Genomic DNA, 13,823 nt, shown 5'->3' on the forward strand with positions numbered 1-13,823 from the left:
AACAATAACTAATTTCATAAACCAATCACACTGATATAAAAATAAGTCTTGGTGGTACCTTGCCTTTGTTTTTTTAAATTTTAACATTGTGCCCTCTTGTCATAATGGGGTATAAACATTGTTTAATGAAATTTAGTCAACTTATTCTAACTTTGGTAGTGAGGAAAGCTGAAGAATACTAGTAAATAAAAGGCTGTTACTGATGGAATTTTGGCAAGCAATAGTTTTAACTTTGTTGTATACATTGATCAAAGTGAAAGAAACTTAAAATTTAAAATGAATAAACATAAGTAAAGTGTTGAGAAAAAAAGGTAAAATTCCAACATTACGTGAACATGCATATCGTATCAGTCTTATCATTTATTGGAAAAGAACTGTTATTTTGGATCAATTGAATGAAATAACAGCTGGAAATATCGGATAATTTACGAAAGAAATGAAAGTGAAAGTAATTATAAATAAAGATAAAGGTTTGGCAAGTCAACCAGTATATGAATGACGTTTTTCTGAAAGTTCAGTGTATTAACTAAGTACTCGCATGATCAGTGGCTTTTTACATATTTATGGTTTCCATGTAGAGTACCTGGTTTGAGACTATTTAAACTTTCCAAACAACATTGATCACTTGAGTGCCTCAATTAAACTGTACGCTTGTTAATTATGGAGTACCTGAGGGTCAGTGCTTGGGCTTTTGTTCTTTCATACTTACATTGATCATATTGCTTGAGGCATGTCATGAGAGTTTACTGAGTTATATTCAAAATTTAATAAAGTTACTTTTATTATCATGGTAAGTAAACTTGGCAACAAAACTTAGCTTGTAAAATAAATTTGGAAATTATAGTTTTAATTTCCTAGTTTTTTAGACAACATTTAAAAATGTCTTCAATTTTCCATTGTTTCAGAATTGTGATATTTGCATTTTAAGTATTTTCTCTTCTCTTATTCATTGACCACTTCTTGAAGAACTACAAAATTTGACATAAGTCGCTCATTATAATATTGTTATTACTCAGACAAAGTATAATTTTTTTATAGCCTTCAATCTTATTTGGTTACAGAGCTATAAACTAGAAAATCAAGTCCCTTTAGCCACACCCACAATTAAGTTTTCTCTTTCACAAGTTTCCAATATTTAGTTCTCTTTGATATTTAAAATTATATTACTTTTAACCAACAGAAATCCAAATATTATATTACATAATTTTCTGTTCAGGAGTTTGTTTATTTTGCTTCCAGTGCAAATTTTATTCCCACAAGAAACGCATTGGCAAGTTTAGCTAAATTTTTATTGGGTCTTACTGAATGGTAAGAAAGCCAGAAAATTTTGTTAGTCCTAGGACAATATGTGCTTTAAGCATGTTATTTTGTATTGTTTGTTGCATTTTTGATTAACTAAAAATCATTTAGTGCAGTAATACCATTATAATAATAGTTTTAATTAAGAGTTGATAAAAAAAAGATCCAGGTAAGTACTATATTTTCAGTTTTTCATGTGTATTATTTATTATTATAAAGGTAAATAAAATATAAGTTTTAGATTAGGTTAAATAAATAAAAAAACAAAACGTTTTCCTGTGATATGCTCATTAGTAACCAATGCATAACATAATTTCTTCAGGTAACCTAAGCTACATGTTTACAAAGTGGTTCACAACTTGTGTAGTGATATCATCAGTTAGACACAGTTCAAAAAGCAATAAAATTTAAGCATAAATATGCATATATTGTTAAGGGCTTAAAGCTGTTTGAGATAGCCAAATGTGTCGTGAAGTTACCAGATTGTACTGGTGAAAAATAAAATAATGAGTTTTCATGCTTCAGACTCCAAGCCCAGTATCAACATCAATGATTAGTATAATATAACAAACTACTGGATATGATTTTTACATTCTACTGTGCTCTACTACATATTAAATATTAAAAATGTTTTACACAGAATACAGTAAAATAAATGGTAAAACAAATAAAAGAAGCACATAATTTCTTTGTACACGTTTTCTATTGAGTGGAGAAAATAAAATCTGAGGTCAATATAATACTGGGACACAGTAGACATGGGGATGGATCATGTTAAATACCATTTACAATGGTGGTCCAAAGAGCCAATACAATTTTTATAGCAATGTCTCCCTGTGATTAATCAAAGCAAGTAAATTACAGACAACTGCCTCCATGCTAAAACATAAGAATTAACAATATTTTCTGAAGATGCCCACCATAAATTACACTAAAAATTATTCATCCTTTTGTAAATTTTTCAACTGTCAGAAGTCATGCCTCCTGTACGTGAAATAATACAAAACAGTCACCCTACATTTAGTAAAATTATACATTTTTTTAAACCATAAATATCAGTGCTAGTCTTGAAATAAATATAAAACTATAATTGTGTTAACAGGTAAAGTCAGATTACCTAATGTAAACAGGTTCATTTTCACTACAAATTATAGAATTAACAGAAATACAGGCTTTTAGTTTGCTAAGATCTACTGTTTTAAAGTTTATCATATTACTTTTGTTATTTTAATGTTTAGTCATGAATTATATGCATACACAAACATGTTCTTGCCCTGGGGAAATATTATAATTTAGGGAAACAAAAGTTTTACTCAATAAGATAACTCTGTTAACAATTTCCTCAGAATTAGTTTTCAACTGATGTCTTACTTGTACAAAACGTTTCTTTCCATATTTAACTTAAAAACAAACTCACTTTATTATTATTATTATTTTATCCATTTACCTGAAACAAGACAGCTGTCACCTGGTGTACATTAATAAATACAAGAGATTCTTATTCAGTCTTTTTTAATTTTGAAATCAATGTATCTTAAATATTCAGTGACATGGTAATTCTGATTATAGCTGTAGGCAAATAAAAAAATCTGAAAAATAATAAAGCTCAACTGAAATTCACGAGAAAAAACAAACTTTAAACAACAAAAGTAGACACCTTAAGTCATGATACAACCACTCCTCCTATACAAACTTTAAACAACAAAAGTAGACACCTTAAGTCATGATACAAAAGTAGAACCTTACTACAACCACTCCTCCTATACAAACTTTAAACAACAAAGTAGACACCTTGAGTCATGATACAACCACTCCTCCTATACAAACTTTAAACAACAAAAGTAGACAAGTCATGATACAACCACTCCTCCTATACAAACCAACAAAAGTCACCTTGATATGATACCACTCCTCCTATACAAACTTTAAACAACAAAAGTAGACACCTTAAGTCATGATACAACCACTCCTCCTATACAAACTTTACAACAGACAAAAGTCATGATACAACCAACTTTAAACAACAAAAGTAGACACCTTAAGTCATGATACAACCACTCCTCCTATACAAACTTTAAACAACAAAAGTAGACACCTTGAGTCATGATACAACCACTCCTCCTATACAAACTTTAAACAACAAAAGTAGAGTCATGATACAACCACTCCTCCTATACAAACTTTAAACAACAAAGTAGTAGACACCTTGAGTCATGATACAACCACTCCTCCTATACAAACTTTAAACAACAAAAGTAGACACCTCAAGTCATGATACAACCACTCCTCCTATACAAACTTTAAACAACAAAAGTAGACACCTCAAGTCATGATACAACCACTCCTCCTATACAAACTTTAAACAACAAAAGTAGACACCTTGAGTCATGATACAACCACTCCTCCTATACATTTACCTCTTTCAAAATTTCTCTGTAGGACAACACAAATTACAAATATATTGTTTCTGCTTTATAAGAAGTAGAAATACAACATTAAAATCTCTTTACCAGATTTTACAGAAGTGTACTGTTACACAAGATATAACACAGAAACTGAAATTAACACTTCCATAACTGGTTTGTGTATCATGTAACTAGGAATATATCTATGCACCATAACAGTGATAGTACCTAATGTAGCTTCACAAGACTTGGCATACAGTATGCATATCCTTTGCAGACAAAAGAATTGGAATTTTCGATTATGTATTTTTATTAACATTTTTCCATAAGTATATGGAGTAAGATGATTAACTGGTCCAAATGCAAAGTGATTTTCATGTTAAAAATATTGTTGTCATCTGAAACTTTCCAAACTTTATTTGCATAATCTCTGAAATTTTCTAAATCAGTGTGAAATGATTTGTTTTCAGAGACATTTTGTATTACCTCTCTTATTTTCTCTACCATGACACTATACTGGGTTGGTGGACTTAACTGACCTCCCTACCTTCATATAAAGTTAAGAAATAAACCTCAATTACATTTTTTTCTGGAATGATATAAAGTTGTAATGGAATACTAGAACTGTTTATTTTCAATGCCTTATAGCTTGTAACAGTATACATCTACTAATACATAATGTTATTGTTTATTGCTCCTTGAATGGTATAATGTATAATCCAGTATGGGTGATTTTTCTGTGATTTGTTTTAATTGTGTATCAGTTCTAGTAATTTAGGACTCAGCACATGAAACAAAACAGAAACTCAACATATTAAGAAACCAAATAAACACAGCCACAAAGCTATGTTCACCTGATAAAATTAATGATGAAATCAACAAAATAAAACAGCACTTCATCAACAAATTTCCTCAAAGAACTGTTAAAAATTATACTCGCACACCTAGATCAACAAGAGACAAACATTAGTAAATCCCAAAATACAACAGACTACAAAATCGTATACTGCTGCATATGATATGTTTTCAACATCAGCAAAAGAAAATAACCAACATTTGAGTAAAACATGTAAAAACACAACATTCTAGTAAACACCAAATTTATTCAAAACTAAGTTCAAAACTAAAGTCCACACAATGTAAAAAACTAAACTGGCAAACACAACACTAACATAATTTATAAAATACAATGAATATACTATACCCAATACTATATTGAGAAACAAACAGAAAAATGGAAACTAGATCCAAAGAACAAATCAAACATTTTTGAACACTGCAAATCAAATAAACACAGCATTACCATAGAAAACCCCCATTTACTAAGTTAGGAAACAAATGCAAATTCAGAGAAGCCCTGCTTATACAGCAACTAAAACCAATATAAAGGAACACCTTTATACCTATACTAATTAATAACCTAACATCCACCTGTAACGCCCCCTACAATCCTGTACCCATTTATACTCTCGTCCCTAAAATGTGTCTGCCAACAGTCACATTCAAATTTCTCTTTCTTAAATTGAAGATGACCCAGGAAGGTCAAAATGCTGTTCTCTCTTTATCAATAAAAGTATTAATACCCATACCAGCTGTTCTTAGATACATTATTATTTCAAGTGGGTTTCTCTCCATCAAGAATTACTTCTTATAAACAGTTTCCCAACACAGTAAAAGAATCAGACAAAACTTTAAGAAATATATAAACAACTCAAGAATTTTACAATATTTTTCAAGAATATAGACATTTTTAAAGTGGATTTAAGCAATATATTGATTGAATAAATTGAGGTTTTCTGTAGACTTCTCTTGTCTCTTAAGACAACATGAATAGAGCTTTATGCTAAGACTTTTAATGCCACTTTTAATACTAATAAAGTGCTTATCTAGGACATCTTTTTATTTGCTATCAACATTCAATAATACTTAACCCTACTTTTTTATAGTAACAGTAGTAATACACTAAATAATGCACCAAATAACACAGAATAATAGCAGGCAATATATTTTAACTATCACATTTTTTTTCTTGCTAACTGTGTGACAAGAGTCACTAAAAATTCATTTAAGCTTGTCAGTATGTTTCTCTTAAAAATAAAACTTTAATCAAAAGCAAAATTGATAATTTACAGTAAAGAAGATAATATAATGCATTGTTTGATAAAGTAAACCCTTGGATTTCTACTGGTTAAAGAAAATATAGTACTGAACACCAGAGAGAACTCTTGGAAATATCTGAAGAAGAGGATGTGATAGGTGAGTGTTGAAAGAAGAGGCTGATTGTTTATTTTGTGGTCTGTAATCAAATCAGATTGAAAGCTTTAAAAATTATGCATTACCTCAATGACAACAATGTTATACCAAGTAATTTAAGTTAAATTTCATATTTTTCCAGAGGTGGTGAAGAAGTCAGAGATAAGAGAATGCCAAGAAAGACAATGACTCAATTATCACAAATGGAAATTTTTTTTTTAATACTGCCTTATAAAATTAAAAATTTGAAATTATTATTACACTATTAAAATATGGATTATTAGCTACATTTTTAAGCTATATTTATTGCTATACCATGAAAAATGTAGTTTAATTACATTTAATTGTAATTTACTAACATCTTGTGACATGCAAAGTAAAAAATGTCAGTGGAGAGATGGTTAGCTAATAAGAAGAGCTCTTTACTAGAAAATGAAAGCACTGCCACTATATTTTAAATTGTTAAAACGTAAGGAAAAAACAGAACATAAACTATGATCATTTAATAATAGGTGGACTGAAAAGTTATTGTTATTAGATACTGATAATCAAACTCAAATTAAATATTTTTAAAAAGCTGTATCTGTTTTTGGCAACACACATGATAGTTACAAGTTATAATTTTCCAATACTGAAAATGTATTTCTGATACATACTTATACTTCTCTCACAACAGTAGCTATTCTCGTTCAGTGCTGTTTATTTGCATATAATGCATGCGACAAGCCTTTTGCCCCTCCTCCTTTCCATATTGAAGTTGCATGATTCCAACATGTGTCTCATGAAAGCCATCATGTGTAGCCTCTTCACCAATAGGAGAATGATATGCTCACATGACACATGTGATTCTCTCTTCAGTCCTCTAACAAACCACCACTTTGAAACTTGGCAGATGTCAGCACTGGAGAAAAGTGGAGAGGAAGGGTAGGAAATTATAATTGCTCATCAGAAACACATTTTCAGTGTAGGAAAATTATAACTTCTGATACATTACATACCTCCTCTCACAAAATAAAACGGGATCAGTGCAAGCATATGATGTATACCCCTGAAACTGAGAGATTTAAAGAGGAGAAGCACACCATTTCTGAGTCACGTATACTTTTTTTACCCGTGTGTGAAATGTGTAAGATATAAGGGTGGAAATTAAGAAGAGCACATCCAAGTAAGACAGAACGTTGTAGGAAGGTAATCCTAACCAGCAGAAGATATTGTAACTTAATCCTACAATGATAAAAGTGGTTATAGCACAGTGGACCATTCTCATTAAGCCCACTACCTCCAAATCCTTCTTGTGGGGTACAGACATTTATGCAAGGGTAAGGAGAGGATCATATCATCTTCATCTCAAACCCAAAAAACTGGGAGAGTGAAAACCACTCTGATTTTTGGGTACGACACTAGGATTAGCTCTGAGCTATCAGTCCAAATACTTGACATCTGATATCAAAAGGATGTCCGTTTCATGTAATCAACTCCTCCAACTGTTAAACAGAATGGGGCCATCCAAATGGCAATAACATCCCTGTAAAAGAGAGGACAAGGATAGTTTGGAACAATCCCACTTTTCCTTGCTGTGACCCACAACACAGATGGAAAAAATCAAGTCAGGAAGATAAACAACCTGAAACCTGTGTGAAAACTTATGTTGACTAATTCACTCTAAATCCAAAATCTGCTCATAGGGTACAGACATCCACACTAGGATAAAAAGATGGTTCCCAATTAAAAGAGGTGAACTACATTTTGACTTCTCACTCAACTGTATGGATTATTGCAAAATTGGTGGCTATTATATCATCAACACCTGCAAAGTACCACCTACCTACTCTGAAACTGAATGGTTATTGTGTGAAGCTTGTTCAGCAGGGTGCCACAAGGGTCTACCACCCTAGTAACTTGGAACTGAAATGATTAAAGAAGGGTGAGAATGCATTGGAGAGTCCAGAGGAATTTATCACAAGAAGTATTGCAATGAGTGACCACTAAACATTACTTTCAAAAACAGACCATAATGAGTTATTCACTCTAGGCATGGATAGCAATCTTCTTCTGCTTTACCCATGCAGTCTATGGGTGATACAATCTGAGACAGACATGTTTATGAAGTAAAATACTGCAAAGATATTCACTTTCAAGCAATAATGTGGAACACCTCATCTCCACAGTGAGCATGCACAACCATTCCAGGAACTTGGAACTGGAATGTGGCAATGAATCCCATACTCCACTTGAAGAAAGGAGGGTGACAATACATCAGGTAGTCCACAGGAATGTTATCACAAGAAACATTGTGATGGGTAACCACCAAACCTTATTTTCAAAAACAGACCTTAACGAGTTATTCCCTCTAGGCATGAACAACAATCTCCTTCTGCTTTACCCACACAGTCCATGGGTAGTACCAGTCCAAGCAAAATTCTGCAAAGTTATTCACGTTTAAACAATCTTGTGTAACACCACATCTTTGCAGTCAGTATGCAAAGCATGGAAGATAAAGTGCAAGTTGACATGGCTGTACAATGTGGATTTAGAGTCAAGAATATCTTGTCAGGCATCACTCACCACAGAGTGGAATCCATGTGATAAAAAGTAAATAAAGAAATAAAGTATGAATCAACACTTACCAGCTAGAGTTGCACTAAAGACTGAATAACAGCCACAAGTGGTACACAAGACTCCAGTGAAGAGGAAACCATGATATGATAAAGATAGTGAGAGATGAACCTGTACAAGTAATGGTTCATATGTCAGATTGCATATTCTCCTCCACTGGACAATGCAGATGAAAACCAATGGAAAAAGTGAGGTGTCAAATTTGTTGAGATAACAATGTCTGGGAGGAAGAAGGTAGGGAAGAATAGGCCAACCAAACCATAGGGTGGACTCAACTGGTAAGAGTAGAGGGTGAAAGATATGAAGGGTGGAGGATTGTCAGAGGATAAAGAAATGGAAACTGTTCCCTGCAAGTTAGTAGTGTAGGCTATATAAGAATGAAGAACATTGACTAGACACAGAAGCACATTTGAATCTTGGTCAAAAACAAAGATGGGAATAGAAGAAAAGAAAGAACATCCCTCCCAAGCTGCCAAAGATTTTGAGTGAAAGAAACAATCTGAATAAAGGAGAATGTGGGTAGGTTGACAAAGGATAAGTGAAACTTCAATGGTAAACAAATCTGATCTTTAGCATCCACAGGATAAGAGAAAAAGGAAATATGACTTAAGGGAAAAATTAAAGACGGAAAATGAGAAAAATGGGTTAAACAGGGGGTAAAGGAAAATTGAGCCACATTAATGTCCCAATCTGGAAGGGTAAGATGTCTGGAAGGGTGATGCATCTAAAAAGAAAGTATAAGAATGTTAAGAATAGGGAAAGTAAAAGTTCTACAGTATGGGAAAACAAAAGGTATGGGATAAATATGAACATAAGAATCAGGTTGAAGAAATAAAATTAAAGCAAAGAATAACTACTTCATGAGAAAAACAAAATCAAACATACAGCAATAAACAAACAAAAGAATATGTCTGAGCTCAAATACTGCTGACCAAGGAATTATAATACAGTAGATGATTGCAGAGGAAGTCACATGCATCACATGATTATATCATACTCTTGCTAATGAAGAGTTCATGCATGATGACCTACAAGAGATGCATGTTGGAATCTTGCACTTCCAACAGATGGAGAAGGAGGAGTGGAAGGCTTGTGGAATGGATAAAGAAAAAGTTTTAATATAGAGGGTACCACTGAACAAGAACAGCTAGTTTTGTGAGAAGAAGGTAAATATGATACCAGAATATAATTATCCATCATACAACCACATCAAGAGATGAAAACATGAGAGTAACTGTAGCATTGGCTGTGTTTAATTTTTATCAGATTTATCATAAAACATATTTTGGAATTTGTTTTTCAAATACTAAAATGTAAACATTATAATTAATTTCAAAATTGCCTCAAACGTATTACAAAATGATATTAATCTTACATATTCAATTACATTCCTATCTTCCAGCCTTACCACAAATAGTACCTTTAGTAACCTTTAAACTGTTATCTTCCAAAATTTGAAATATCCCACTTCAAAAGGGATCTGGTATTATCTTATTTTAGAAATTAAGTTTTGAGCATTGCTCACTGACTTACTTTGTAATTAGTTCCTTCAGAGCAATTAAACACAACACACCAAACTGCAAATGACTTGGCTAAATCTTTTATAGTTTCTGTTTTCCCAGTCCCTGCAGGGCCAGTAGCTGCTCCCCTAAGTTTAATTCAAGAGCACCCATCATATATAAGTAGCAGTGATCTTTTGCGGAGACAAAAATGTAAAATGTGGTTTCATTAGTTATCTTGTATCACTTTTCAGTGGATTGTGGGTACATCACTTTGAATACTCTTTATAACTTATTACAGTGTAATTAACAGGTTAACTCTTAAGAAAATCACATATATATTATAATACTTCTGATTTACAAACTAACAAAGAAAAATAAAATGCATTATATTAGTAACAAAAAATAAAGATTTTGGATTAATAATAATTTATTTCAATGTCATATCTGTTTTATCAATTGGTTATCTTGTCAGTTGTATGACATATCTGCCACTCATAATGCAAACCATTTATCTGCATACTTTTGATAAGACATGTTCAGACTGGTTACAAGTTTACATTTGGTGTCATATTACTTGATTGAAATTATTTAAAGGTGCATTTTCAACAAGTTGAAAGGCAAGTTAATTCAAAAACATACACACACACACACACACACACACACAGAAGACTATTATACACATTTAAATGTTGGTTAGAAAGGCCTGTCATTACAGAAGAACAAACAATCTGGACTTTTATTTTTTGATTTTAATTATGCTACAGTGTTTTGGCAGACTTTAATATAAATAAGAAAGCATCTGGAGGAACGTATCTATTACTGATTCTATAACAAAATTATATATCACAGTGAATGAGACCCTAACGATGTACATTTCACTCTAGTATCTAACAAAGGGGACTGTATAAATAAGTATCTATATTTAGCACTTACAGTAAAGGAGAAGAAAAGCTAAACAAGATCCTCACAGCGAGTGGAGTGTTCCACCAGACAAGGAAAAGAACCAAGATATTCATAGCTGTAATTATACTCATATATTGAAATCCTAACAATACAGTTATCAGCATACACATCCAAGTAGTATCTCAACTATTTCAACCACTCGAAACTGTCATTCCTGGTGACCTCAAAAAAATATGGATATTATTTATTTTTTTTTTTTACACATGTTATACCTGCTGAATCATTTAAATTACAAAACAATTTCCAAGGACAGAAGCTGGGAAGGCAGAACAAGCAACATTTTAGATGGATTATCCATATCCTAAGATAAAAGAAATGGCTTTTAAAATCTGGATTCCTACACCAGTGTTTAATTTTTTGTACATGATACATACTGAATTATTTAAATTACAAGGTAATTTTCAATACACCTCATAAAATATACCATGAAGTTTGCACAGCTAATTGTTTTATTCTTTCTTTATATTTATTTCAAGCATGCATTGCAAATTTAAAAGTATTATAGTTTCCAGTAATTTTATTTCCTAATGTAAAGGTTTTCTAAAATAATAAGAATTTAATTTAGTCACGGCATTTCTTAAATTCTGTTACATAATCTATATTACAATTTTGTATGTTAAAAACTGAATAAAAAAAAGCTATATCACATTCAACAATTCAACCATCAGTGATACAATGTTAATATACTAGTTTTAAATAAATAATATTAACATGAAACAATTTTATTTTAAAGTAAGGTACATAATTTGATGTTAACAAAATCATTCACATAATACTAATTTTTTTAATGGCTTGAACAAATCAATACACAACAATGTGCAGGCTTCAATAATATTTTTTTGTTTCTCACATATGCTTAAGACAACTAGAAAAATGTTCAAATTTGTATAAAAAGCCTACAAAACTATCTTAAATGATCAGGAATTTAAAAAACTGTTTTTAAAGAGTGGGTGTGAGACTACAGAAAAAGGTGGAACAATAAAGATATGTTCATTATCCCTTATTTTTATCTCCTGAATATTATTTACCTATTGATTACTAACTCCAAACAACACACAAATTTCAAGGAAACATCTCATCACATTTTTCATGATGCCTTAAACCTTGTGTTAGACCACTACTTTAACCAACCAAATCTTTATAAAAGATTTATAAAATGCTTTATATACACACAAGGTTATTGACAAATAAAATACATTTTCCACAGGTGTGATTCAAGATTTTTATGAATATGTGTACATGGAGTTAGGATAAAATTGTCTTCTGCTGAAAATCTGTCATTCTATTAATTATGAAAACTTCTGACAACAATAATGCATCTTGTCAAACTATGTTCTAAATTAAATAAACCAGCTTGTGTGGAGTTATGATTAAAAAGGGACAATTATTTTAAGCACTGAATACAACTGCAATACACGAGTATACTGAACTTTGTATACATGTTTGACTTGTTTTAATACATTATTTTAAAACAAGTAGACTGTGCTGTTTGTTTACTGTTGAAAGTTATTACCTACTGTAAATAATCTGGCCTACATACATAAAAACCTGACATTAGAGCACTTGTCCAACACATGAGAGATCTTGAGTCCAACTCTGAGCTTTGTTTGTTTGTTTTGAATTTCACACAAAGCTATTCAAGGACTATATTTGCTAGCCGTCCCTAATTTAACAGTGTGAGACATGAAAAAGGCAGCCAGTCATCACCACCCACTGACAATTCTTGGGCTACTCTTTCACCAACGAATAGTGGGATTGAATATCAATGAATATTAGCATGTTTGGTGCAACCAGGATTCGAACCCGTGACCCTCGGATTAAGAGTCGAATGCCTTAACACAGTTGGTCATGCCGGGCCCCAACTCTGAGCTAAAGAAATACAAAAAAAACTTGGATTATCACAACCTTTTAATGTGCTCACAACCCCATTTATGTCAAGAAGTTTGGTCACCCCTTATAACCTTGTCTTTAATACATTCTTTAGTCCTATAAATAATGTTATGTTCTACCATGTGCATAAATCTTTGCTTTTCCCATAGCTTAACACTTTCATTATACAAGGACTCAATATCAGCTTTTATCACACTCAATGGTTCATTGTTTCACTTAAATATTTAGCTTTATGGGCAAGATAATCAAGTAAAACATCCAACAATTTTTATCGTTATTGGTTGGTGATTCATCACTGATTAATGAAAACTTATTATTCTGGATATTTTCCAATGTTTTATTCTCCAGTTTTTTTTTATATTCCATATTTCATCTTATACAAAACAGCAGTACAAAACATTAAATGTATTTGATGAAGAGACTTGAAGTTAGATGTTAAAACTTTCAACACATACATCAAAACTGGAACAGCTGTAAATAGTTGTGAACTGTTTTAAAAGTACCTTAAATAGCACACACTGAAAAACTATGATAATTAGGTTTTCTGGTTAGATTACACACGAACTGTTAAGTGATATGTTAATAATTATTGATAGGTTAATATGACACAATATAAAATACGGTATGTATATATATTATTCATATATATTATACTGCAACATATTCTTTACTGCCTAATGAAGGGAATCAGCCTAAAACATTGAAACCCTAGAAAAACAACAAGTGGAACAACACTCATTCAAGCAAATAAATCACAACACAATAGTCCTACCATCAGACTGTATACCATCACCTAATCATTCATTTGTTCACCTTTAGCTAAAAAAAGCATTTGTTTTAGTCTGCATTCTCACAAAATCTTCTATTTTCTTTGTGTTCTGGCTAATCGATTACT

At 31.7% G+C, this 13,823-nt stretch overlaps 2 protein-coding genes and 1 long non-coding RNA gene across 13 annotated transcripts in view; 1 reads left to right on the forward strand and 2 right to left on the reverse strand.

Annotated features, from left to right (window-relative positions):
• LOC143223814 (dynein axonemal heavy chain 6-like) overlaps positions 1-13,823 on the reverse strand; it is a 753,870-nt gene that overhangs the window by 530,318 nt on the left and 209,729 nt on the right. The gene's annotated exons all lie outside the window — the stretch shown is intronic.
• Positions 4,931-9,191, forward strand: LOC143223819 (uncharacterized). The gene is made up of 2 exons (XR_013013152.1): positions 4,931-5,960; positions 6,100-9,191. It is a non-coding gene; the product is annotated as an uncharacterized LOC143223819 (long non-coding RNA).
• Positions 6,155-13,823, reverse strand: part of LOC143223816 (dynein axonemal heavy chain 12-like) — a 28,434-nt gene continuing 20,765 nt past the window's right edge. The window contains exons 2-3 of the mRNA XM_076452295.1: positions 10,107-10,221; positions 6,155-6,858 (exon numbers count right to left, since the gene is read on the reverse strand). Of these exons, the coding sequence (XP_076308410.1) occupies positions 6,853-6,858; positions 10,107-10,221 (121 nt within the window). The 3' untranslated portion in view covers positions 6,155-6,852. The remainder of the gene's footprint in view (positions 6,859-10,106; positions 10,222-13,823) is intronic.

This window comes from Tachypleus tridentatus, chromosome 8, assembly GCF_004210375.1.
Source record: "Tachypleus tridentatus isolate NWPU-2018 chromosome 8, ASM421037v1, whole genome shotgun sequence".
Lineage (NCBI taxonomy): Eukaryota > Metazoa > Arthropoda > Merostomata > Xiphosura > Limulidae > Tachypleus > Tachypleus tridentatus.